At 23.6% G+C, this 24755-nt stretch overlaps 1 protein-coding gene across 1 annotated transcript; it reads left to right on the top strand.

Moving 5' to 3' along the window:
- Positions 1-8574: 8574 nt before the first annotated feature.
- Positions 8575-14997, top strand: LOC145831575 (ras-related and estrogen-regulated growth inhibitor-like). The gene is made up of 4 exons (XM_082938878.1): positions 8575-8679; positions 10486-10542; positions 11032-11105; positions 13968-14997. The coding sequence occupies exons 1-4, from the start codon at positions 8607-8609 to the stop codon at positions 14604-14606; spliced, it is 843 nt and encodes a 280-aa protein (XP_082795004.1). The 5' UTR covers positions 8575-8606; the 3' UTR covers positions 14607-14997.
- The last annotated feature ends 9758 nt before the right edge of the window (positions 14998-24755 follow it).

Below are 24755 nucleotides of genomic sequence, written 5' to 3'. Positions count from 1 at the left end.
TTATAAGAAAAACTATATTAGACTAATCATTTATTTAAATTAATCATGTTTCAGCTTCTTTGAGTTATATTATTAGTTTTAAAAAATTCTTAACAATACTTACGCTATTGTTTTTTAATTTGTGCTATATGAGTAAAAATAAGATAAAAATATTTTTAAATCAAAGTAGAAAACTTAAGTACTTATACCAGAAGTCCACAAACTGCGACTCGCCATGCAGAAGTATCAAGAACTGACAGTAACTTTTAGATAAATAATAACTCACAGAAAACAATTGAACAAGTTTTCAATAGTAAAATTGTATTAATGTTCTTAATTTGATTGTGGGTAAACAGCAGTACTAATTTAAATAGTTATATCTGTTATAGGTTTAAAAAAAAATCTGATCTGTTTTCATTAAAAGATGTCAAGCTTTGTGCTAGAATCAGGGTGTAACTTTTTGTATCGATATAAATTAAACACGATTTTAAACCAGCAAGTTTTGAGAACCTTATTTTTTTGTAGCGTTATGGTCTTCAAACTTTTAAAAAGCTGACCACAGTAAATACTAGAAACAAATTCTTGGCACACTAGATTAAAATAATTTACAAATAACAAAATATAAATTTATATAAAAAAAAATCATATATTATGTGTGTTTAAGTGAACAAACAACGTTATAAAAATTGTTAATTTATGTTATAATTAAGTTTTGTAACAGAAAATGACAAAACAAGCGTAATTAAAAGTATTTTTAAGTTTAATATTTGTTGTGCCCGGTAAAATAAATTCTATACTCACTAATTTACACACGTGAACACAACTGCTGTAAAATATATGGTTGAAACTTATTCAGGCATTGTTAAATTATAATCTAGTTAAAATTGATACTTAATTTAAAATTGCAGAAATGTCCTTGACCTTTATTTCTTAACTTTTGTTAATATATTTACAAATTTTAATGATTTTATTACCCCTTGAATTTGTTCTTCAATAAAAACTAGCCTAAAGAGCTAAATAAGTTAGAATCAGTGTGAGCTCTTATATTTAACTATTAACCAACTATGTCAGCAGTGCAAGAGTTTTTTTTTATTACGTGTAACTTTACTTTTATTTAGTTTTTATTTAAATTTATTCAGCTTGACTTAGATTTCACATTTATTGCCAGTAAAAAGTTAACAGTAGGTTACAAAGTGACGCTCAACACAAATCTGACATACTTAACTAGTAGCTGAAAAAATTTAATTTTATTCTAAAAAACTTATTTATCTATTTAACGTATTGTTTTTTCAAAAATAGTCAGCTTATTTTATAAAAGTATTTTCATCTGTTTTTACATTAAATGTTTCAGATAAATATGATAGGAAATCGTTTTATTGAGTATTAAGATCTCAAAAATTTGATCAAAATTTTATAGCAACTTTTAAATATGCTTCATACACCTTGAATTAAAAAATAATATATTGTTTTACTTATATAAATGTAGTATTTTATTTAGTAGTAATATTTTTTACTTAATATACCAAGAACATTTGATATGTACATTAGGGTCGCACACACTCAGGATAACTCAGGTTAGTTTGAAATATTTTTTAACTCAGACTAGTTTTGATAATCTTTCTTGATCATAAGCTAATTTTTTTGCTATTAGTTTAAGTTTTACAAGTAGTATCTTTTTTATTTTTCTTAAGATATTTTATTTTAATTTATATTAAAGCCAGACTATGTTGTTAAACTTAGGATAGTTTTTTGTCACTCTTACTGAAATTTCTGCCATAAAGAGTGGCAACCCTGATATAATGTGAATATTAGTAATAAACTCTGTTAAAAAATCTAAAATAATGTTTTAACTAAATATAAGTTAGTAAAAATTAAATTAATATTAAATATCTAAAAATAGATCTAATATAACAGTTTTATATAAAGGTTATTAAAACTATACTGTATATATTGCTAAAGTTAAAACGAAATAAGCTATAGTTTAATAATAAATTAGATATTATAAAAAGACTATTCGAAACAACAAAACTTAAACAGTAAAAAAAAGCTTACAAAATTAGTTATATAATATATTTTAACATTTAGATTTGAAAACAAAAAAGATAAACTTATTATTTTGCTGTTTTATTAAAACAAATAGATTTTTTTAGAGACTGAAGAAAATTTTTCTATTCTTTCTTAAAACTTGTTAAAAATTTAAATATACAATTATAATCGTTGTAATATATCATCTTGACTCTGAATTAGTTAAGTTTAGAAGTAAATCTAGCTAAAGGATACAATTTTCACATTCTGTACAACAGAAATTAGTTTTAACCAATTAAAGAGTTTAAAAAGCTTATAAAGATTATCAGTAAAACGTTCTACTGTTAAAAAGTGGTAAATACGTTAGACTTACTAAGAACATTTACCAAGCTGAAGGATTTACTTGCTACTTAACATTAGTAACTAATTTAACGTCCGAGTTGCTGAAAATGAATAAGTTATTAATGGTCTATTAAAAGATGTTACAAAAGTTTAAAATAAATTTAGCAAACAAAATTATAATACTTATTTAATAAAATGTATACGTTTATCTTCAAGTAGCAGTGAAATAATATTTAACGGAAAAAAAAAGTTGAATTCATGTATATATAACAAATATAAGAAAGTTATCATTAGATACCTGATAAAAAATACAAAAGACCTGTTTTTGAATTTTTGACAAACAATTTTCCTGATTATGAAATATAATTTTTTTAAAACTATCTTATGGTTCTTTAAACGACTTTAGTTAAAAGAGTAGAAGTTAGTTTAGTAACTGTAATTAAGTTTGGTTTGGTAGCTGTAGTTCAACGCTTTTCTTTATTACAAAGTAGAAAACCTATTATCTTTTCTTTTATTATTCTTCAGAAAACGTACTACAAGAATTTAAAATAGTTTAAAGATCCACAAACCTGTAACTTTTCGACAGATTTTTTTATAAATTATTATTAAAAACATGTTTTTTTTAAATTACCAACTTTGAAAAAAGTAGAACTATATCTTAATTCATGATACATGTTTTCAAAAATATCATAGTTTTGTTTAATTATGTACTTATAATATTTTTCTTAACACAACTTTTTGTTGAAAAACTTATTATGTAGTTTTATTTAGATTTTTTCGTTTTAATTTTTCTGGTAGCATTTCTAATATAGACTCAAAAGCAGTGATTCTCAAATTTTTGGAAAGCTGCGCACACTGTTGACTTTATAGAACACTTAACTAAACAATTAAGGTTCAGTTATATTAGTAATAATATTTATAATATATCATGCTCTTTATAAATTTTTATTTCAATGTTTATTTATATTTATACGTTTATATAATTCTCTTCGAACCAGTTGCAACTTAAAAAAAAAGGTGAAAACTAAAATTTGATACAAATATAACGGTTCGGTATGTTTCCAAAAACTTTTACAAATGGTATTATTTAAAGTTTAGTTCTTTACAAGGGTGTACTTTGTTTTTTTAACTTGTATATTTTATAATTTTTTATAAAAAAAAATAGAAGGTTTGAACTTGTTTTATAAAAAAAAACAAACATTATAAACTAAATTGTAATTAAAAGCGACAAATTAGAAATTATAAAATTTAACACATTTATCACTGATGCTTTTTAATCATCATTTGTATACTGAATTATCTTTTCCTTTTATAGAGCTACTAACATGTAACCAGAATGTTGTAAAACTTTTTATTTCTTTATTTTGTGAAACTTTAATGTTAGATATAATTTACTTTGTGTTTTGTTTTATTCCATAGCATTTGTTTTTGATTAAACCTAAAACAGTATATTCCATTAATTTGTAAGCATATTTCAAATTAGTTTTGTAACTGATGAAACATAATTTTACAATAAACTCGAAAAAAATAAAGCTGTATTAAAAAATTATTAAATTGAGAGTTGTAACTGTTTTATTTTAATCAAAATAAGTATAAAAATAAAGTTTCAATATTAAAAACATTGCAGCATCAAAAAATGTAATTTCTGATTTGCATTATGAACCAACTATAAACTTAGTTTAAAAAATATAATGTTAACTTATGTTAGTTTAAAAAAATAAACAATTTTGCTTTAATGTGTCAAACTTATAAAGTCCTAAACTAAAACGAACAAATAGTTTTTTTGTTAATCAATGTTTAGTTTCGCATTTTAGACAAATAGTAAACTTAAACTGTTGAGATTTGTATTACTTATTCCATACTTTTTTCGTTTAAATTAAATGAACTAAAAACTTATACACTTACGTATCAACGTTTTACTACATACCTTAAGTAATCTTATTATAAACCACACATAAATATTAGTTACGTTATCTTTTTAAATATTTAAAGTATGAATTTAAACGCTCCATATATTATAAAATTCCAATAGTCAACGATTATTTTTCTAACTTAAAATAAAACCTTAAAGTAAAGTTATTTAATAAACAAAGTAAAAATTTAATATTGTTTTGCATATATTTTGAAATGAAAAAGGAAAACATTTAATATACGCAGACTTATAAAAGATGACCGGGTAAATTAATATAGAACAGTTTATGCTTAAAATAGTCTAGTTCAAAAAAAAAATTATATAACTTTTAATTTGAGAAATAATTTTATTAATTAGTGCAAGTAGATGTTTATTGATTAAAGAAAAATTAGTCGCGAAAACTAAACTTTGCTAACTATATAGATTTGATTAACTATTTATATACGTAGAGCTTCATGCTTAGACCTCTTCTAAATTTATAAAGGTTTAAAAACTTTAAAGTATTTTATTTAAAATTTACCGAGTTTTGTTCTAGATTTAAATACTTACTCGGCTAAATGTTTTTGTATTATGTTAATAAAAAGCTAACTTATATGTTTTAGTTGTAAAGGTTTTAGAGCTAATAAAAAATAATTATGTATAATTTAGGAAGATAAAGACTTTTTTATTAATATTTACAAAAATAAAAAAAATTATTTTTTTTTTGTTTTATTGATTAAAATCTAATATTATTCAGCAGTATAAGTTAGCTTAGAGTTTTAAAGGTTAAAAATCACTAAACTTATTGTTGTTTTTGTTTACAAAAAAATATCCGGATAAAAAATTAAGAGTCTGTATTTGAAAATCATGAAAAAAATTAAAAAAAAAAGTTTTATTAAAAAATATCTTTAAGAGTTCAAAACAAATGAATATTCTTTAAATTGAATAAAAAACCGTCTTAAGCCTAAAAGATTCTTAATATCTAAAAGTTAAAGAAAGCATTGAACATTAAAAAAAAAGTTTTAAAGTATACAACTTATCCTCATGTTTTTCATTTCGTGTTGCCATATTGTTTATGTTCTTTATTCAGTATATAATTAACATTTAATTACGTCTAAGTTAAAGAGAAGCTAAAATAATAACTTCAGCCGTGTTATTAAAATAAAATTATACATTAATTTATAATTACCAAGCATTTATTTGTACCGCAAGTCTATATTTAAAATAAGGCGGTTATATGCTCTCAATTTTGGTTAATAAAGATAACTTTAGTGTATTAAAAAGGTAGTAACAACCATAAAGCTACTTAAATGTGTCAAAACATTTAAATAGCCTTGAAATATTTTTAGCCAAACTGCTTCAGTTGCAATAGCTAACTTTTTTTTTAATGTCTACTTAAGTGTTATTTTAAAGAACCTTCATCTGGGTACAGTTCTAACTTTGTTGCTATACTTTAATTCTTTAGATCTAAATTCGTTGTATTCTAATAACTCTTGACTTACTTGACATAAAACATACTTATAAAATATGTCTGAGTTTTAAAACAGATACATTTTCTTGTTAAGATTGTATTTTGCAACTTAAAGTTTTCATTTTTACTGTTTTTAGCATCAAAATAGCTTTTAATTTTCTTTTTTTTGATAAAATAATTAAGTTTTATATCCATAAATCAAAATACGTCGTAAGCTATTAACTACTTAAAGCTTTTTTTTAACATAAAATCTACTTATTAGAAATAATTGTCATACTAGAATGAATAGGTCTTGTAATTTTTAAGTTATTTTATTTTCAAATAGGCATCGAATAGTTAAGCAGGTTAAGCATTATATACTACAATTAAAAATACTAAACAGCATAAAGGTTGCAATTAAGCTGGTCTACCTTAAACAACAACTAAATCATAAAAATTTGAATGCCTTTACATAATTTCATGTTTTATAACTAGGGCTGGTTTCTCAAAATCAAATTAGATTAATAAAACAATGAGGTAAATTGTTTATAAACACACATACATGAAACAAAATAATGAAAAATTCATTGTTTTACATGTTTAAATTGCAGACAACAAAAGTTTATTGATTGACTAAATTCCTTGTATAATTATTTGATATTGTTTTAATCTACATTTTTTACAAACCGCTTAGTAATACAACAAAAAAGGTTTGACTGAATATAAACTATTATAACAACACAAGTTTTTGAGATTGTTTAGTATAAACAGGTTTCCATCAATTTTTATAGTTTTAAATACTTTCTATTAACAAAGATTTGTATGTTTGTAAAACAAAAAACATAGCCTTCCAACTGCTTTAGATTTATATAAAAGAGTTTTTTACAGCTTGCTAACATGTGTTGAACATTTAATCGCGTGAAATATTTCGAACGAGAGTTTACAGTAAAAAAAAGATGATTTTGTCCCAAGCATAAGAATAAAAGGTATAGCTTATAAGTTTGAAATTAATCTAACTGTAAGTTTTAATGGTCTATTTTGTTGTTAAGGAAAAAATTAAAAGGTTTGCAGTAAAAACAAAAAAGGTATATAAAGAGATTAAAAAGCAGTTATGAAATAGCAAATATAAGAAATTTTTTATTAATGTTTTTACTTTTTGATGAAAAAAGGCTCCTTTTTTTAAAATTTTAATTTGTATTAAAAAAAATAAATTTTGTCATAGTATTATTAAGAAATAGATTCACTATAATAATATATTAGTAGTTTACAAATATTTATATACTTTTGTTTTATTTAGATATTTGGTTACGAAGAGTTGTCTTTTATAGTATATAATTTTATAATTTTGTTTCTACAGCATCTATAGTACATACTTTTAATGATTTTTCAACTATAAAATTAATCTTCTCAATAATTATTAATAAGTACTAACAACTTAAATAAAAAAAACTGTTTGTGTTATATTGAAAAAACACATTATTATTGTAGATACAAAAGTTTTAATTCAAATTATATAAACAAATTATATACAACGTTTTGATCGGGTAGGACTTTAAACTTAATACTTTTATTCAATCAAGGGATATTGTTTTAAAAATATTAACTTAATCACGATTATTTAAGAACTTTTTTTTTTAATCAATAAAATTATAATATTAAAAATTCGTTACTAAATAAAAAAAAAAAAAAACGTAGTTATGTTATATATTTTTTTAATGAAAATTTGGTCTATTAAAACTAAATAAAGGTATACTAAAACGTTTTCTTTATAGTTAAAATTATGTTAAAAAATAATTTCTACCAATAAACAACTAAATGTTATTGAGTTTCTAGCTAACATTTTGTATGGTGTTACTAAGCATAAATTACAAACAAGTTTTACAAAAACTATATAGCATTTTTTTTTACTAGCATACACATTTTTTTGAAGATTGCATTTATACTAAAATATCTTTATTAGGTTTGTGACATTAGTGCTCTAAATTTATTGAGTATAAAAATTTACGACATAATAGTCTATAAACTCATTATAATTAAAAAAATAAACACAAATTTTAAGTATTACATTTTATCTTTGTTTTTACATTTTTTATTTTTTAGTTTTTGGTACTTTAACTTTTTAATTCAATGTAACTAAGTTATACATTTTTTTTCAAATTAATTTAGAAAATAATTAAGAGTAGTATGTGAAGTTAAAAAGAAGAGTAATCTGAGTTATGAGTACAGTTGTAAAAAATATTTCTCTTTGTTTTTAATGCGTTTAGTCATAATTTATTATGTACCTATGATAGACTTTTATACCTGCGATATGAATTAATAAGTTCCAGAGTAACTCGTATCTAGTTTTAAACAAAATGTAAGATAAACAGTTTTTGATATTAGAGAGTTTGTTTTACTTCGAATTTAAAATAAGTACTACGTAATAAATAATAAACTATTTCCTTTACTTGTAAGTAAATATTTCAGTATATTTTTAAAAAAACAAATTTATAAAAACAACACTTATAAATGATGTATTTGTAAACAAGACAACTACTTAAGTAAAGAATATCGAGATTGTGACATTTACATAATAAAATGAATTACATAATTTTGTATATATGCTTTTTATCTTATATGAAATTGTACTGTTTTACTTTGAAAATACATTACAAGCAAACAAAAGTTTTTTTACGTTTTTATAAAACAAAAAAGTAAAAAAGAACTTATCTGATATACATAGTATATTCAGTTAAGACTTAAAATTGTTAAAACGAAACAAAAAAGTAAAAGATACATAAACAAAAGAACTTAGTGTAAAAAATATTCTAAACTATTTTGGCTACTCTATGATAAATCTGAAAGAGTCTAAACTTTTATCTTATAATACATATCAAATTTTAGTATAGATTTTTTTTTGAAATAATTATTTTTGTTACAATGAGTCTTCGCTCCACATCAACTAATCACGTAAGAATTATGGTGATTGGCGAATCAAAAGTTGGTAAATCAGGTAATATTTTTGTATCGTGTTCAGTATAAAATCTTGAAATAAATGTTAAAAAGTTTATGTACAGACTAAAACTTATAAACTTTACTCAACACTGGCCAATAAAATAATAGTAATTTTACTTCAACAATTTTTAAAAACATTTTTTAACGTGGTTTGGTTTCAAAAATTATACTTTAATTTTCTATGCTTTCAGCTCTTTTAAATTAGAAATTACTGTAAATATATCATTTAATTTATCAAATTTTATTTTTCGTTTCAATTTTGGTATTAGCACTGCAAACAATATTGTCTTTCAGCTTGACAGACGCATTAATTTAATTTCAACGTTAATTTTTGAAACAAAATCGACTTACTCGTACAATGTTTATGTAAATCTTTACAAAGATATTTTCATAATGCGAATAAACACGCTATATTGTTTGATACACAGTCTACTTTTCAGCAATGTTGAAACTTTAACCTAAAATTGCGCATTAATCATTAAATAAACCAAGCTTATCACGAAAGTGTATTGATCTAATTCACAACACTTTTTTGAAATATTTTATCGGAACATTAAAGCCTGTGTGCTGAAGTAATGTTTTTTGTACACAAAATTAGGCTTCTATTTATGTAAAAGGATATTCTTTACAATAAGAAAAATTTCAAAACTCTAAGAAAACAACCCTTTTAGTATGAAATTAGTTTGAAGTGCAAAACATTTTTGTTTTTGAAGTTTAAAGTTTTTTTTAGTTGTTTGGAAAAAAAAAGCTTTGATAAACTCAACATAAAAGTTTGTAAATTTTTTGACCTTAACTTAAGATTATGTGTTCATTAGTGTGGAAAAAACTACTGAAGGTATTCAGTATGCTACGGTATATCACTTTCATAATAAATTATAGGTTACACCTATTATGCTTTAACATTAAAACGTACATATTGGTGTTATTTTATATAATCAATCTTTAAAAATGATATATATTTATACTCTTTTTATATTGTATACTAATTTTGGAAAAGTTTTTTTTTTTTTTTTTGTGTTTGTAATACCGTTTAATGCTTTCTAGTATGCGTTTTAACAATACCGTTTAATTTAAAATACCGCGAAAATATTTTGCTTTTATAAAGTAAATTTACACTTTTTCATTTTAATTTTCAATTAGCTACCTTGAAAACTGTTCAAAGGTTTTGTAAAACGGTTGAATAGTTTACATAAAAACATAACTTTAAAGTGTTTTATTATCTTTTTATAAAATAGTATTAAATTGTTATTTATTTTTTATTAATTTTAATTAGTTTTGTAGTTGTTTAGATTTTGTTGATTATAAAAATTGTTTTAATTTAACTAAATTTTAATTATGAAAAGTGTTGCACTTCATATACTCTTTTGTTAAAATTCCTAAACTTAAGATAAACTACTTTAAAATAGTCAATGAAATAGATATCACTGACAACAATATTTACTATTTTTAATTAAAGTTTTCAAAATTATAAAAAGCATTAGTTTTCAATGAGAAAATAATTTCAACTTTAGTTTTCAATGAGAAAACAGTTTCCTGTAGATTGTTTGTTTGTTTTCTTTTTAAATTAATTTAATTTAACAATATTATGTTATTAAAATAAATTTTATTTATAAATACTAATTATTTTATCGTTATTAGTAATAATTCTAAGTATGCATTTTAAATATTTTTATTAAATTAAATTTTACAAAATGTTATAAATTGGTCTTGTGAACTTTCTTCTTTTTTCTAGCACTAGTTCTTTTACTATTTTTTTATAAGCTTAACTTTACCTCAAATTAAAATGTTTGCAAAATTTTTACAGCTTTGGTAGTCAAATACCTTACAGGGCGATTTATTTGGGAATACCAGTCAGATTTTGGTGAGTAAAGTTGCTTCTTACTTGAGATATTCACAAGTTTTCTATGTGCAATAAGTTATTTAAGATTGAAAATAAGCAAAGCTTGTTTGTTTTCATAATTAGCCACTAAGCAATGCATGGCTGTCGTACCAGAAAAATCATGGTATAACAAGCTGCTTTGTAAATAAACAAGGTAAACTCAACGCTACACGCCACGAGTTGGTAATTTCATTTAACTGTGTTTATAGTTCTAATTGCAGCTAGCTTATATACTATGCATTTATAAATTACCATCGATTACATAAAATACTAAAATAAACTTCTATATATTTAGCTAGTAAAAAAAAGCAAATATATTTACGCTAGAGTTCTTATTTCTAACTTTTAGAAATTTAACTTAATCATCACTACTTATTGGAATAAAATATTTAATAGAAAGTTTTTATTAGTCCTGTCGTTAATAGTAAGATTTGCAAATTAAAATATCTTATTAAATAGAAATTACTTTAGATTGGAAATACTCTTATCAAACGTTAATCGACAAAGAAGAATGTCATATGGAAATTATTGATTCTTTAACTATGGTCAGTTTGATACACTTATAAAAAACGTTTTTTCATACTTAATAGTATGCTAAATGTATTACTAATTTTTTAATGTAGTAATTATTTAAACAGAAAAGTGTAAATTTGTGTTTTGATCTCTGTTAAACGACCTTTTTACGACTTTGAAATATGAATGTATGGTTTTTAATACAGATCAAAAGTATTCTGAAAATAGACTTTTTATGAATTTCTGAAAAATTCATTTAAATAGTTTTAATCTAACAAAGTTATTAGTTGGTTTAAAGTTTTTAACAAGCATTCTATTATTTGTTTTAAACAAAAAAATTTAAAAGTATATAAATTAAAGTAACACTGTATAAACAAATTTTCAACATAAATTTCATAGAAAGTTTTTTTTAACATGTTGTTTAAAAACCGTGTTTTCATATTTCGAAATTGTTCAAAAGTAGTTATAAAGCAATTTGAATATCAAGGTTTATCACAAAGCTTGTAAGCTTTTACGTAACGTAAATTGTTTATCACATTTTTAAACAATTTATATCATTTGATTGTCACATTATTTCTCACACTGAAAAACACATAAAGCAATATCTAAATATCATTTAATAAGCACATGGAAAGTTATTTTCAAATTACAAAACTTCATTGCGCACGTAAATTTATAGCCAGTTTGTGTGATAAATTAAAAAATTGAATTAATTTATAAATTTTGAAATTCAACACACCTAACGGTTCACTGAACAAAGTCCAACCTATTTTGCAAAATATTGGTATAGATTATCTTTGATTATGTCTCGAGAAACAGACATGATTTTATGTTACTTAGAATTTTCGGAAACAAAGAGCGCTTTCACACTAAAACTTTTTGGTTTAAATATGTGACGAAAATGTGAATTATTTAGCCAAAAATTAAATTTTGCTTTTTGAAATTGTTTATCAACTTTATAAATACAACACCCTTTTCCTAAATTTTTTATTTTTACAAGCTAAATAGACTTTTAATCTCTCATTATTTAATAGACTTCGATAGATTTAGTTGATAGGAGACTCCCAAAAAATTTAAAACAGTTTGCTAAAAAAGTGAAGTTTTATGTAGCTCATAAGATCAGTTCAAGTTTCTAGTCGAAGTTTTTTTAACGTTTAAGTTTTTACTCTTTAAGCTTATGAAGTTGCAAGTCAAAGAGTAATGAGAACTTATTTGCCGAGCTAAAGCTTTGGTCACTTAATCTCAAAGTTTCTTTAAGTACTTTATGTTTTTTATGCGTAGTTTACTTGTCTAGACCTGTAATTGATACTTTAATTTTAGGTGACATAAAGAATTACTTTGTAATTAATTAATTTAAAAATATCAAAGATATATGGTAAAATAGACTTTCAAGTTGTATACAAGCCACAATTGAAGTTTAAAAACAATATAATATAAATAATTTGTACCTCCAGACACTTAAAAACATTTGATCAGAAGTTTCTATTAAAAAACCATTTATTGAGAAAAATTGCTAAAAAAAATTAAAAGGTGTTGTAGATAGTTCTGCTTAGATTAACTTGCATCTCAAAATAAAACTCTAACTTTATTTCATAAAAGGATAATCATATCCTTGTTTTGTTTATATCAGACCTATTAAACTTTAGTAAATAAGCTTCAGATGAAATTATTTACACTGTTAATTTTCCACAATATAAAAGTTGATAAATCTATTCAAACACCAAGAAAACTAAACATAATTATAGCACAATTCTTACATTTAAATAATATATAACTTTTACATTTGATATTATAAACAGAAAAAAAAAATTGTACATGATATTATATATTACCTGCATACTTGTTTATTACATGTAAATAATATTACATAATTTTGCAAAATTAGTTCGAACAAGTGTGTACAAGTTATATACAAATTAACAAGTAATCAAAATGTTTTGATGTACTTAATAAATTTTTGAACAATGTAGCTTCGAAAAACATAAATTACACATATCGACTCTAAAATATTAGTTCGGTATAAAGTTCAACCTTGTTTCATAAAGTTATTAACGTGGTTATAAAATAAACATAATGTTATGTTTTTTGATTTTATAGTTAATAAATCAAATTATTTTATAATGAGCGTCTTTCATGAATTTTTAGATTAAACATAGAAAATAAAAAGTGCTTTGCTTAGTACACACATGTTAGCTTTAGTGAAAAAAAATAATAACTTTTTGTTTACATCTAGTAATTTTTTTACATGAAACTGCAAGAAATATATTTACTTTATCTGTAAAAACAAAATAAACAAAAACCGGTCTAAACCATCAAAAATATAACTATATTTAAGTAAGAATTGAACATCTTTCTTAATATACGAAAGATCTTTTGCTAAATATTTTTATTAAAAAGAATTGAGACAGTTAGTTTCAATGGATTTTTAACAAACTTTGATTTGTCAAAATATCATAAGCTGTCCAAATATAGGAAGGCAGACTACTTACATACCATTCATCCTATAAAACCAAAAAACATTCTCTAAATTGAATGTAATTTTATTTGCAACAGCAATATTTTAATTGTAGACAAATTTAAACTATTCATTTCACAAACACACCATTGTTTTTTTTTAGTAATCAAGTCGATGCAACTATAATAAGTTTTTTAAATTTTGTTTCTCAATTACCATTTAAGAAAGAGAATGCTTTAAAAACGATTAGTGAGAAAAAAAATTATGAGACGAACAAGTTTAGTTTAAAAAAAATATTCATTGCCAATATTTTCTTCCAACTGTCCCTAGTTGTATATATATTTTTTTTTGAAGTTCTATAAGTTTTTATTTAAAGCGCTAAAAACTAGTCAACAAAAACTGTTTATTGCAAAATATAAAAAGTGAAAAAATTTCACAGGACGAAATGCATATGTCCTGGGCCGAAGGCTTCCTGCTCGTCTATGACGTCACCAACCCGGAATCCCTCGACCTTTTGCAAAACCTAAAAGACAAAATCGAGGCCGCGCGTCAGCGGCGCACGAAGCAGTCATCCGGAACAAAGTACGCGATGGTGGTGGTGGGCAACAAGAGCGACCTCGAGGTCAACTGCGGCTGGAAAGTCCGCCACGAGCTCGCGTCAGAGGTGGCGTCGCGCATCGGCGCGCACAGTCACGTGATGTGCTCGGCCCGCCAATCGGAAGAGCGGACGATCCGCTTCGCCTTCGACGAGCTGTGCCGGGAGGTGGTGCGCATGCGCGGCTGCGCGCAAAACGCGGGGCAGCGGCGACGCAGAAGCCTGGCGCAGGTTCGTCAGGGCCTCAAGATGCTCGTGTACACGGGAAAGAGCAAGCAGCAGACGGGGAGCAGAAAATCCCCGCCGACGAAGGGTGAGAGCAGCAGCGCTTGTAATTACAACTACAGAAATCTGAAAAAAGGGAACGCGACTATAATGTCGGCCCCCGTGATCAATTCGTCGCAGGAGCACAACATTTTCTTGTCTCTTTTCAACGACAGCAGCGAGTACAAAAAGTCGAGAGAAGTTGACTTTTGTAACTAGTTTCTCTTTACTTCACCGCACAACTCATTAAGTTTTAACAAATCATCAGCAAATACACTGACCAGAAACGTAAACTTAAGAAACGAATGCGTTTTATTAAACTTAAAAAAGGCGCATCTTAAATGTTTGTTAACAAAAAAACAAAAAAAAAATCAAGTAATTTTTTTTAGATGAAATTTTCGAATGTAACTTTTTTTAGACTTAGTTTTCTTCCAGCTTTCTTTTGTTCATTATTAATTAAATGTAAGTTTTAGCTATAAATATACACATTGTGTATAGCATTGATAAACAAAGCATTTACCCATCATACATAAGTTTTCTAAAAATAAAAAAATATCAATCATAACAGCATATTTTTAAGTTTAAACCTCAATAATTAAGTAAATCTCTTCGTAACAAAATATTTATAACTTAAAAAAAGTTAAATTTTTATAGTTTTACCTTTCACTTATTACTGTAGTTTTATAACTCTTATTTTTTAAAGATTAAATAAGACAAAAAAAATTACCTACTATTTAGGAAGTTCAAATATTAATTTTTTACTATGAAATTAGCTTTTAAGATGTCTTTGAAAAAAAGCAAACTGTTGCTACTTTAATAAAAATCCTAACACAACAAATACCTTTTACACAAAAGTTTTTTCTTATAAGTTTTTTAATTACTTAAATGAGTACTTACGTTTTTTATTCTTTTAAGTTGTTTTCAAAGTCAATTGCATGTTGCAAAAAGAAAGAAAAAGCAACAAGAAAAAAATAAGTATTACACTAAAATATTATATTCCTTTAAAATTAAAAGTTCGTTAGAAATTTGTTTATAATCTACTTTATATTAGCACTTTATCTGTGCTTCATTATACACTTTCACTGCTGTGTATATACATTTTCTAATATAAGTTGTATTTAAGTTTTATTTTGGAAAATGACATGAACATGATTTAAAACTTTGATTTTAAAGATTTTTTTTTTTCAAAATGAAAACTTTAGTTGATTACTTTTTTAGTTCACTGCCTAAGCAATGTACTAAAAGTCGTTCCTGTTTGAATAAATTTAAGTTTATGTTTATATGTATGTGTCTTGCTTTTACTGTTAGATTTATAAGCTATGTTTTATCAGTTTTAAAACTTTTTTTGATAAATATACTTTTTATACTGTCTGTACACTAGTATAAAATATGATTGCAATCGATGATAAAATGACTTTACAGTAAGTATCATACTTATAACACAAAACTTTTTCCGCGATAAATGGAATTGCAAAACGCATCAAGAGAACAAAAAGTTAATTTTTTCATAAACTTCTATATGTATATTTTTTTGTTAATAACTTATCAAATTGATTTCATTTTATCATAAGTTTGTTCTTCAAGAAAGTTATATTGTTTGGATTCAGTAAGGACTGATTAATCAAAAACGTGTAACCATAAGTTTATCTCAATACTACTTCTAAAATAGACAACTGCCATTAATCTACTAATAAAAAACAAATCTATACCTTTATTTTCAGATGCTTTATAAAAATCGACGTATATGTTCTTTTTCTAAGTATAGTAGTACGAATTTATATTTATTATTTCTTCTATTAGAAATAAAAGTTTGTTGTCTACCGATAATTCCTACCTACAATTGCATGTTTTTAAAAGTTGAGATTCTAGACATACTCATTAAACTAAGTATTTTAACTAAAATTTCAAGTAAACAATAACTTAGTTTGATTAATAAAATATCACAAGTACAAACAAGCCAAAAGTAAAGTAAGTTAGTTTGCAGATGAAAAGAAAATGATCTAGTTTAAAATAGTACTCTTGACACTAACGGTATTTTAGATAAAATAAAATTTAATAAGTAGTTTAAAACAAAAATTTTACAACAAAAGTTTTATAGAAAAAAAAAGTTGTAGTATACAACTTGAATGTATTTTTTTTCCTTAAAAAGAAAATATTCTTAACATATTTTATTGAACAACATAAAACAATTGCTGAAAATATTTGGTTTTAGGACGTTGTGTACGAAAAACTTTTCGGCTATCGAGTCGCACACTACAGATACCTTATAACGTGTTATCCAGGACAATAGATAGATAAAGTTTTGTTTTAGCTGATACAAAAATGTTCATTACTATATTCATTATAGTAGTTTAAGTATCATAATAGTTAATTTTAAAATATTAGCAGTTTATACACGTATAAAAATATATAGATTAAGACACAGCACTTTTAAAGTTTTTAATAAAACTATTAGTGGTTTTTGTCTCCTTGAGAATAATTAGTTAAATACTCTTTAAACACACCTAAAATATACTCTAAATAAAATTTATTTATTTAACGTACTTAAACTCCTTACTTCACTAGTAATATGTCATGCCATCTGTCGTTATTTTTTATTAAGATAAAAAGTAACAAAAAAATAAAAAATTCTATAGGAATACAATAAGGTAATTGAGTTATTTGTTCAAAAAATTTAGTTATATGATTAGATTTCAGTTTTTATGTTTATGTTCTATCCTTGCTCTTTAATAACTTTGAACAAGTTTTTTTAATTTTGAAAAAGTTTGGCTAGTCTTGTTTTTGTTCATTAATTTGTCTATAACTTCAGTATAAACTAATTTAAACACGCAATTATCAAGCTCCCTATATATTCATAACTCCTTAAATCCTTTTTAAGATCTTTTAATTTTTTTATGAAAATCTATAAGACCCTGATTGTTAGACGTAACATTTAATTTTATCTTATTTCTATAGTACCACACTTTTAGTAACTACTTTTAGAAAACATAGTAACTGTGTTTAGTAAATAGTTTTTATAATTTGTTACTTTATACTTCATTTTAAATGTCACTTTTTTTATAATTTATTGATATACGGGTAGATAAGTTTTAATGTAATAATAAACTTAGCAAATATTCTTGCGAAATTTCTTAGTTTTCATTACTGACATTATTTTGACAAACTATCTTTTTTTTTGTTGAAAAATGCATTCTTTGTTCATAAACAACTATTAAACTTGAGATTATCTTTATAAAAACAAAAAAAAAAGTTTCAAATTTATAAAATACAACTTAGAAGTTTGATCTTCAAAATGTTTTAAATTAGATTTGGCAAAACGTTTATATTTGATTATTAAGTGCAACATCTAAAAATAAGAATTAGTCTAATTTTGCCTCAACTTAAAATTAAAGTTGTTCATCAGTTTTTTTTTATTTAACAAGAAACTAAACTGATCCTAAAAGTTGCTTTTATAGCATTTTTTCACAGTTTAACGTGTTTAAACTCGGGCGTGAGAAAATATCTACTTTGTATATCGTAACATTACTAGCTGTCTAAATATTTTTAGCTAAGTTTTTTTATTAAACTTTCAAAACGCAGAAATTAATGTCGGAGCTGTATTTAGTTAACAGAACAGATTTAGTTAACAGATTTAGTTAACAGTCAAATTTGAATTAGTGTATACATAATATAAAAATTTTTTAAGATATTATGGCCAAAATTTATTTTAACATAAAAGTGTTTTGTTTTGTTTATTATGTATATAAGTTCTTATGATAAAAATATTCTTTATGTTAAAAAAGCCAGGGTTCTGTTTAACTAACTTAGTCAATAATTTTAACAACTTTCTTCGAAGTTCTTAAACTTTTTAGTTTTTAAATTGAATAAAACTAACAAATTAATATTTTTGTAGACTAATAAATAGTCGCGCTAATAATAAACAAAGTTCAGGTAGCTCAATTATTTTTTTTTAACTTTGTTCCTAGTTGTTGTGTATTTTTAAACAAAAATAGAATTTTGTAACTACTTTAAACAACGACAATAGATACATTAAACTGCCTTTAGTTAGTTTACTAATGACACCACTACATCTAGTTCAATTTTTAAAAGTACTATCAAATTATATCTACTTTGTGGCAATAACGAATAACTTTATAAATGGTAATTTTCTTTTGCTTTAAGTTAATAAAAATTTAAGTAAGGAAATAAAAAACTTATGCAAAATTTTATATACACTTTTTTAATTAATGAAATTCTACAAAGTCATTGTTAACTGTGGATAAACATTAAATATTTAATACCTTGATTTACGAATTAAAACTTTAAATAAATATTTTTTTGATAGTAATACTTACTATTTCTAGCATAAAATATAACTTGGTTTGTTTACAAGAGTTTTTTAGTATATTCATCTAAAAGTGTTATCAGTTTTTATTTTAACTTTTCTTTTTTTACACTATTAAGATAGACACACAAAAGTTTTAGTCAAAAATTTAATTTTACAGATTTGATTATAAATCAAGCATATTTTTATATGAGCCGAAAATGGTTATTAAACTCTAGTTATTATACTAAAATTTCAGAGTTTTTTTTAGTAGTTTCAAAATTTTACCAAGTTATACAAATTACAAAAACTGAATAAAAAAATTGTAACAACTTATTTCAAAAATGTTTGAAGAACTCCTAAAAAAATACATGTTAGATTAATGGAAGACTTATCGTGACGTATTTTAAAAGTTTTCAAAAGTTTTGTTTTTAAATATTTACACCGCATATAAGTAATCTAATTCAGCCATAAAGAAATTACAGCTGCTTAAAAGAGTAGGCATGTCTCATTCAGCTAATTAACGCAGAAAAGTAGGTTTTGCCGCAGGTCACGCGTGTTAATTGTGAAATAATAGAGTTTTTGTTTCAGTGACTTTTAAAAACTCATTAATTTCAGTTCAGATATTAATCAATTAACGTACAAAGATTCGTCTTGCACGGAAAAGAAAGTCAAGCAAGATTATCTTTATTCTTTGACACCTGGCTTACATCCTTTTTTGCTTAGATCAGTGTAACAGAAATATTTGAAACTTTTTTCTTAATATTTTTATTGGTTTTTTTAGTTTACTGAAAGCTGGAAAACTTAATTTTTAAATTAGAATTTTCAAAAGTTTCAAAAGTTATCAAAACCATTTTCATAGATAGAAACAAAAAAAAAACTTTTAGGATAGTTTTTATTAGCAAAAAAGAAAAATCTATTATTTATAACTTTTTTACTATGGCTTCTCCTGAATTTAATTTTTGTAGTATTTTTTTTTTAATTAAGCAATTTATTTGTATTTAATAAGTTAAAAATATTAACTAATAAAAAATATTTTTATCTACTATAAAAAAAGTACATAGGGGGTCTATGAAAAAGTGTTTACAATAAGTAGGTTTTGGACAAAATTTATTGTCACTTAGAAATTTTTCAAATAAATAAGTTTACATATTTTACTAAAATTCAAATAAAACTTTTACAATTTATATTTATCTTAATAAAATGCGTTATAATGTTTCAGTTCAGTAAAATTTATTTTAGACTGTTAAAAGAATAAGAGTTTTTTTTTCTGTTATTTTTCATAAATATATAATTAACTATTTTTAAGTTTTTCGTAATAATAACGTCAATAGTTAAAACATTTTATCAAATACATCTTTAATCTGAAAAATTAAGTAGATGGAGATTTTATTAGTCATATACATCATTTTGTATGTAATGAAATTAAGCTAGATAAGTCTGCCAAAATGCGTCATATATCTCTAAACTTTTAAATAGTTACTTTTATTGTTTAATAAATATAAAAATAGAGTTCTATGAAAACAAAATTAATCAAATTAGGTGCAACTTAATTTAATTTCTTTAACCCAGCTTGGCTCGGCAACATTTTATACTTATCGATCAATTACTAATAAAAAAAGCAAATATGACAGGGGGGCATTGTTTGATTTTTTAAGGTGGTGTGACATGTGTGAAGGATGTATTACCTATCTGGGTTTGTGTACTAAACAGTGCGATAGTATACTAGTTGCTTTGCTACCAAGTTTATAAACATAAACGCGATTTTATTTGTATACAGGTTCAGGTTAAAAACTTTGCAGGTGTTTTAGTTAAGTTAAGAAAATTGGGCCTGGTGTGAATAATGGAGTTTAGTGATTTTGTTTGTAAATGATAAATTATGTGCAAATAATAGCTAGTTTAAAATAAAACAAACTTTTGTTTTTTGATACACTAGTAAAATAGTAAATATTTCAACTTTAAATGAGAAAAGTTATATACTATTATTTAAATGCTTGTTAGAAATAATAAATAAATGCTGATAAAGCCAAGTCTTTTAATATTTTACATTACTTTAAAAGTATACTCTCAATTTATTTAAGTAATAACTAACCTGAGACTTGTTTAAAATATTATATTAAAAAGAAACGTTTCATACTAAAATAACCTTTATTAGCTATGCTTAATACTTTGAGTAATTTTTAAGTGTTTTTTAAGTAAATACTGTTTAAAAATTTTGATTAAATGAAGCTAAGAAAAAATGTTTTATTTTATAAACTTAACTTGATATCAAAACTTTCCAATGTAAATGTCAGACTTGATTTTTAATTTAGAAATTTTCCTTCACGAATAACATGTAAATGCATTTGAATATATTTTCATAAATTAAAGCAAACTTCTAAGCAAACGTTACTTAGAGCAAAACATGAGACGAACGTAAAATATTTCTTGTACTTAGGTGTGATGAGCGATATATAAACTAAGTACACACACGCCACAGCTGTGTATTTTTACAGCAACACACATGGATTTGTGTTCAATGATGCTCTTTGTGCCATGCGTACTCATGTTAAACTGACAAGTTGTAATATAACATGGAGGCGATAACATACTTTTTATGCTAAATAAAAATTAAAATGTCACCGTTTCGCAGATTTAGTCTATTAGTATGTATCTGTTCGGGTTTCAAAAATAAAACTAAAAAATCTTTAATTCTAAAGGAGAAAAATTAGATAATAATAAAATTTTACTTCTTGAGTTGAAAAGAAATCAAAAATATTTTCAGTTCTAAAAATCTTAGCACTATCTTTTTATTTTTGTGTTTCCACTGCTTAAAATGATATTTTTTAGTTTTATCTAATGATAATTTAAATTAATTTAAAATTGAATTAATAAACAATTTTTTGTAGCAGAACTTTTTTGAGGTTCATCTTTAACTTTAAACAATTTATTTAAAACAATAATTTTATGATACTTAAATATTTTCTAAAGGCTTTCGTTTTTGTACATTAAAACTGTTATTAACTGTACCTTTTTTAATCAATGTCTTGTTATAAAACGATTGAAAAATTAATAAAAGAAAACTTGGGAGAATTGTGCTCAAATTTTAAGTAATTTTTAGTTTTCTAATATATGTTTATTCAATAATGTTTTATAAATATTTCTTTTATTCGACATATAATACGGATCAGACTATAACTATAGTTTAATTTGAAATAGTTTGTAAAAAGTTAATTTTTCTTCTATTCTTTACACAAGGACTTTTTTTCAGTAAAATTTAATTTTGAAGATTTAGTTATATTGACGTAATATCTGTTTTATTTTTATTTTTTTGAAATCAACTTTAGATGTATGATAATTTTTTCACTATATATCCGCTTTAAAAAGTCGATTTTTAATAGTTTATACTTTAAAGTCATAACTACAATTAACTAAAAATCAAACAGACTAGAACTTAAATTTCATTTTCATATTAGCTTAAACAGTTATTTTTTTCTATGATTGATAAAACAGATATTAAAAATTGTTTATATAAGTAGCAAATATAGTAAATACACTTAATTTAAAAACCTTGATTGTCAACTAAAAGTAAAAAACTTTTCATACAAAAAACTGTTTACAGTTTAATAAAAAGAGTTTGATTTTAAAATACTAAAGTATATATTTACACACCACGTCCATTGACCATATAAATGAGCGTTTACATTTTTGTTCTCTTTATCTTCGCTGTGATAGACTGTTTTATTTGTTTTCAATAAAATTTGTTATTGTTAACTTTTATGTAAAGTTGTTTTTGATACAAACTTAGCAATGAAGTTTAAATGATACTAACATGATTTTTCCGCTCTCCACGTTTTTTTCTTGTTATACTTCTACAAAAAAGTTTTTTTCATTAATCTTCTAAAGACTATACAGCTTTATACTTGTAAAACTTTTGTTTTTAAAGATAATAATTAAAGATTTTAATTTATTGATAATGAAAATGATATAATTTCCAATATTTTAAGATTTTATTTTAAAAACAAATTTTCACTCAAAAAAAAGATCATCAGTTAATAATAAAACCTTATTAAAATAGAAAGACCTTAATTTTTTTTAACTTATTTCGTTGAGTATTCCATCTATATAATATTTTATTATTAACTGATGATCTCTTTGTTTGTTTTTTTTTATTGATATATTGTTTTGAATATAAAATCCTTAAAATATTGGGACATTAATCGTTTTAAAAATATAACAAAAAAGCATTTTTTGAAGAAGACTACAAGCTAAGTTAGGTAGTTAGTGACTCGAATAATTAAAAAAAAAGTTTTTATGTTTAAATTTTTTTCATGAAAGTTGCAAAGTATTAAGCATACTTTTTATGATATTTTTCGATTTTAAACAAAAACTATTTAAATCATTAAATATAATCTAGTATCATAAAAAACATGTAAATGGTATAGTTTTGTAAATCATTAATTTTATCACCCTTCACTAACATTATTTAGTGATCACAGAGTTTTGTAGTTAATTATCCACTTAGTATAGCTTAGGTGTACTATTAGCTTAATAATTGTCCTGGACAAGACGTTAAAAAGTATCCAAGTGGTGTGCGACTCGATAATCGAGAGGTTTTTTCGTACTGCAGGTCCTAGAATCAGATATTTTGAGCGCTTTATTTTTGTTGTTCGATAAGCAATAATGATGCACATAATATTTTATTACAACTAATATTACCAGTCTATCTACTTTTTTTTTTTGCTTTTTTTTATAAACAGCACTATTGTGTGACTTCGAGAAAGCATAATAAGAATTAGAACGAAAATGTTAGTTTGAAATATTTAAGAAAACTAACATACGGTTTTGATTTGAAAATAAAAAATGTATAGCTAAATTTATATAGGCAATATACAACTATCATTAATGCGTCTTTCTGATAAGTTTCCGTTTTTATCTTTCTGAAGAAGTTTAAAAAACTAAGATAAAAGTCGTTGATTATCAATTCTAATGGAAAAAGTGTTTCTACGAAAAGCTGCTGACACTAAAACTACAGCTAATTTTTTTAAACCGTGTGTAGTTAGATGACCTAAAAGTTTTTTCCACACCATTTACCATATTAATGAGCATTTACATTTGTTTTATTTTATGTTTGTAACGATAGTCTGTTGAGTTTTTGTTTAATAAATTATATTATTGCTTATCTTGTTATAAAAATGTTTTTAATATTAACTTTGGAATGAAATTTAAATGATAATTAATTTTTTTGACCTCTAATTTGTCTTTAAAACTTAAACAAAAGTTTTGTTATTTTTATTATTAAACTGTTAAAGACTGAACAGTTTTTACTTTAGTTTATTGATGTTTATATTATTATCAATGTGCTTATTCAAAAAATAAAATTTGTCAAAGGTTTTAAGTAAACGATTTTAAGAATGTAATGAGGAAATTGTAATTTAGAAAAGAATTATTTTTCTTACATTAGTTTTAATACTGTTATTAACATAAAAAGTCGTAGGTAAACTTCTTAGTATAATTAGCTTTTAAAGTTGACATTTTTTAATTAGTTTTTAGAACATTAATTCTAATTTTATAACTAAAAAAGCTTTAAGTTTTGTTAAATAGTTTAAAAGTGTTCTTTAGTTTTAAAGAAACTAGTAAGATGCATTATGTTTTTAAAGATTAAAATAGAGTTTATGTATTTAATTATAAATTAATTTTAAAGTTCAAATCTTAAAAAGTTGAATTAATTCAGGAAAAGAGTATAATTAAATTATAGAAATGTCTCTATAGCAAAACTTTGTCAAATTTAAAAATCACTATAAAAAAAGAGGCTATATATTTGCTACATTAAATATTTTATTGCAACAAATTTTACTAATCTACCTTGCTTGTGTTTTTATTTACTTTGTACGAAAAGCACAACAATGAACTTAGCGAAAGCACAATAAAAACTAAAAAGCATGAACTATTAAAGCTATTTTGAAATACTAGCAAACATTTTTTGTTAAATTAATTTATGAAAAACGTTTAGTCAAATCTAATTAGGCAGTAAAAAACTGTCATTAATGTTTTTGTCTGATAAGCCTCCATTCTTATCTTTCTGA

This window comes from Thalia democratica, chromosome 1 (assembly GCF_965202585.1).
Source record: "Thalia democratica chromosome 1, ktThaDemo2.hap1.1, whole genome shotgun sequence".
NCBI classification, from domain to species: domain Eukaryota; kingdom Metazoa; phylum Chordata; class Thaliacea; order Salpida; family Salpidae; genus Thalia; species Thalia democratica.
Note: the sequence above shows the minus strand (reverse complement) of the source record. Positions and strands in the feature narration are given on the sequence as shown.

What these genes read in the sequence shown, in the direction of transcription:
- LOC145831575 (XM_082938878.1), top strand. Translation starts at nt 8,607, where the DNA reads ATGAGTCTTCGCTCCACATCAACTAATCACGTAAGAATTATGGTGATT. An exon ending in GGAATACCAGTCAGATTTTG is followed by an intron (nt 10,543 to 11,031) that starts GTGAGTAAAGTT and finishes AAATTACTTTAG; the next exon opens with ATTGGAAATACTCTTATCAA. An exon ending in TTATTGATTCTTTAACTATG is followed by an intron (nt 11,106 to 13,967) that starts GTCAGTTTGATA and finishes AAAATTTCACAG; the next exon opens with GACGAAATGCATATGTCCTG.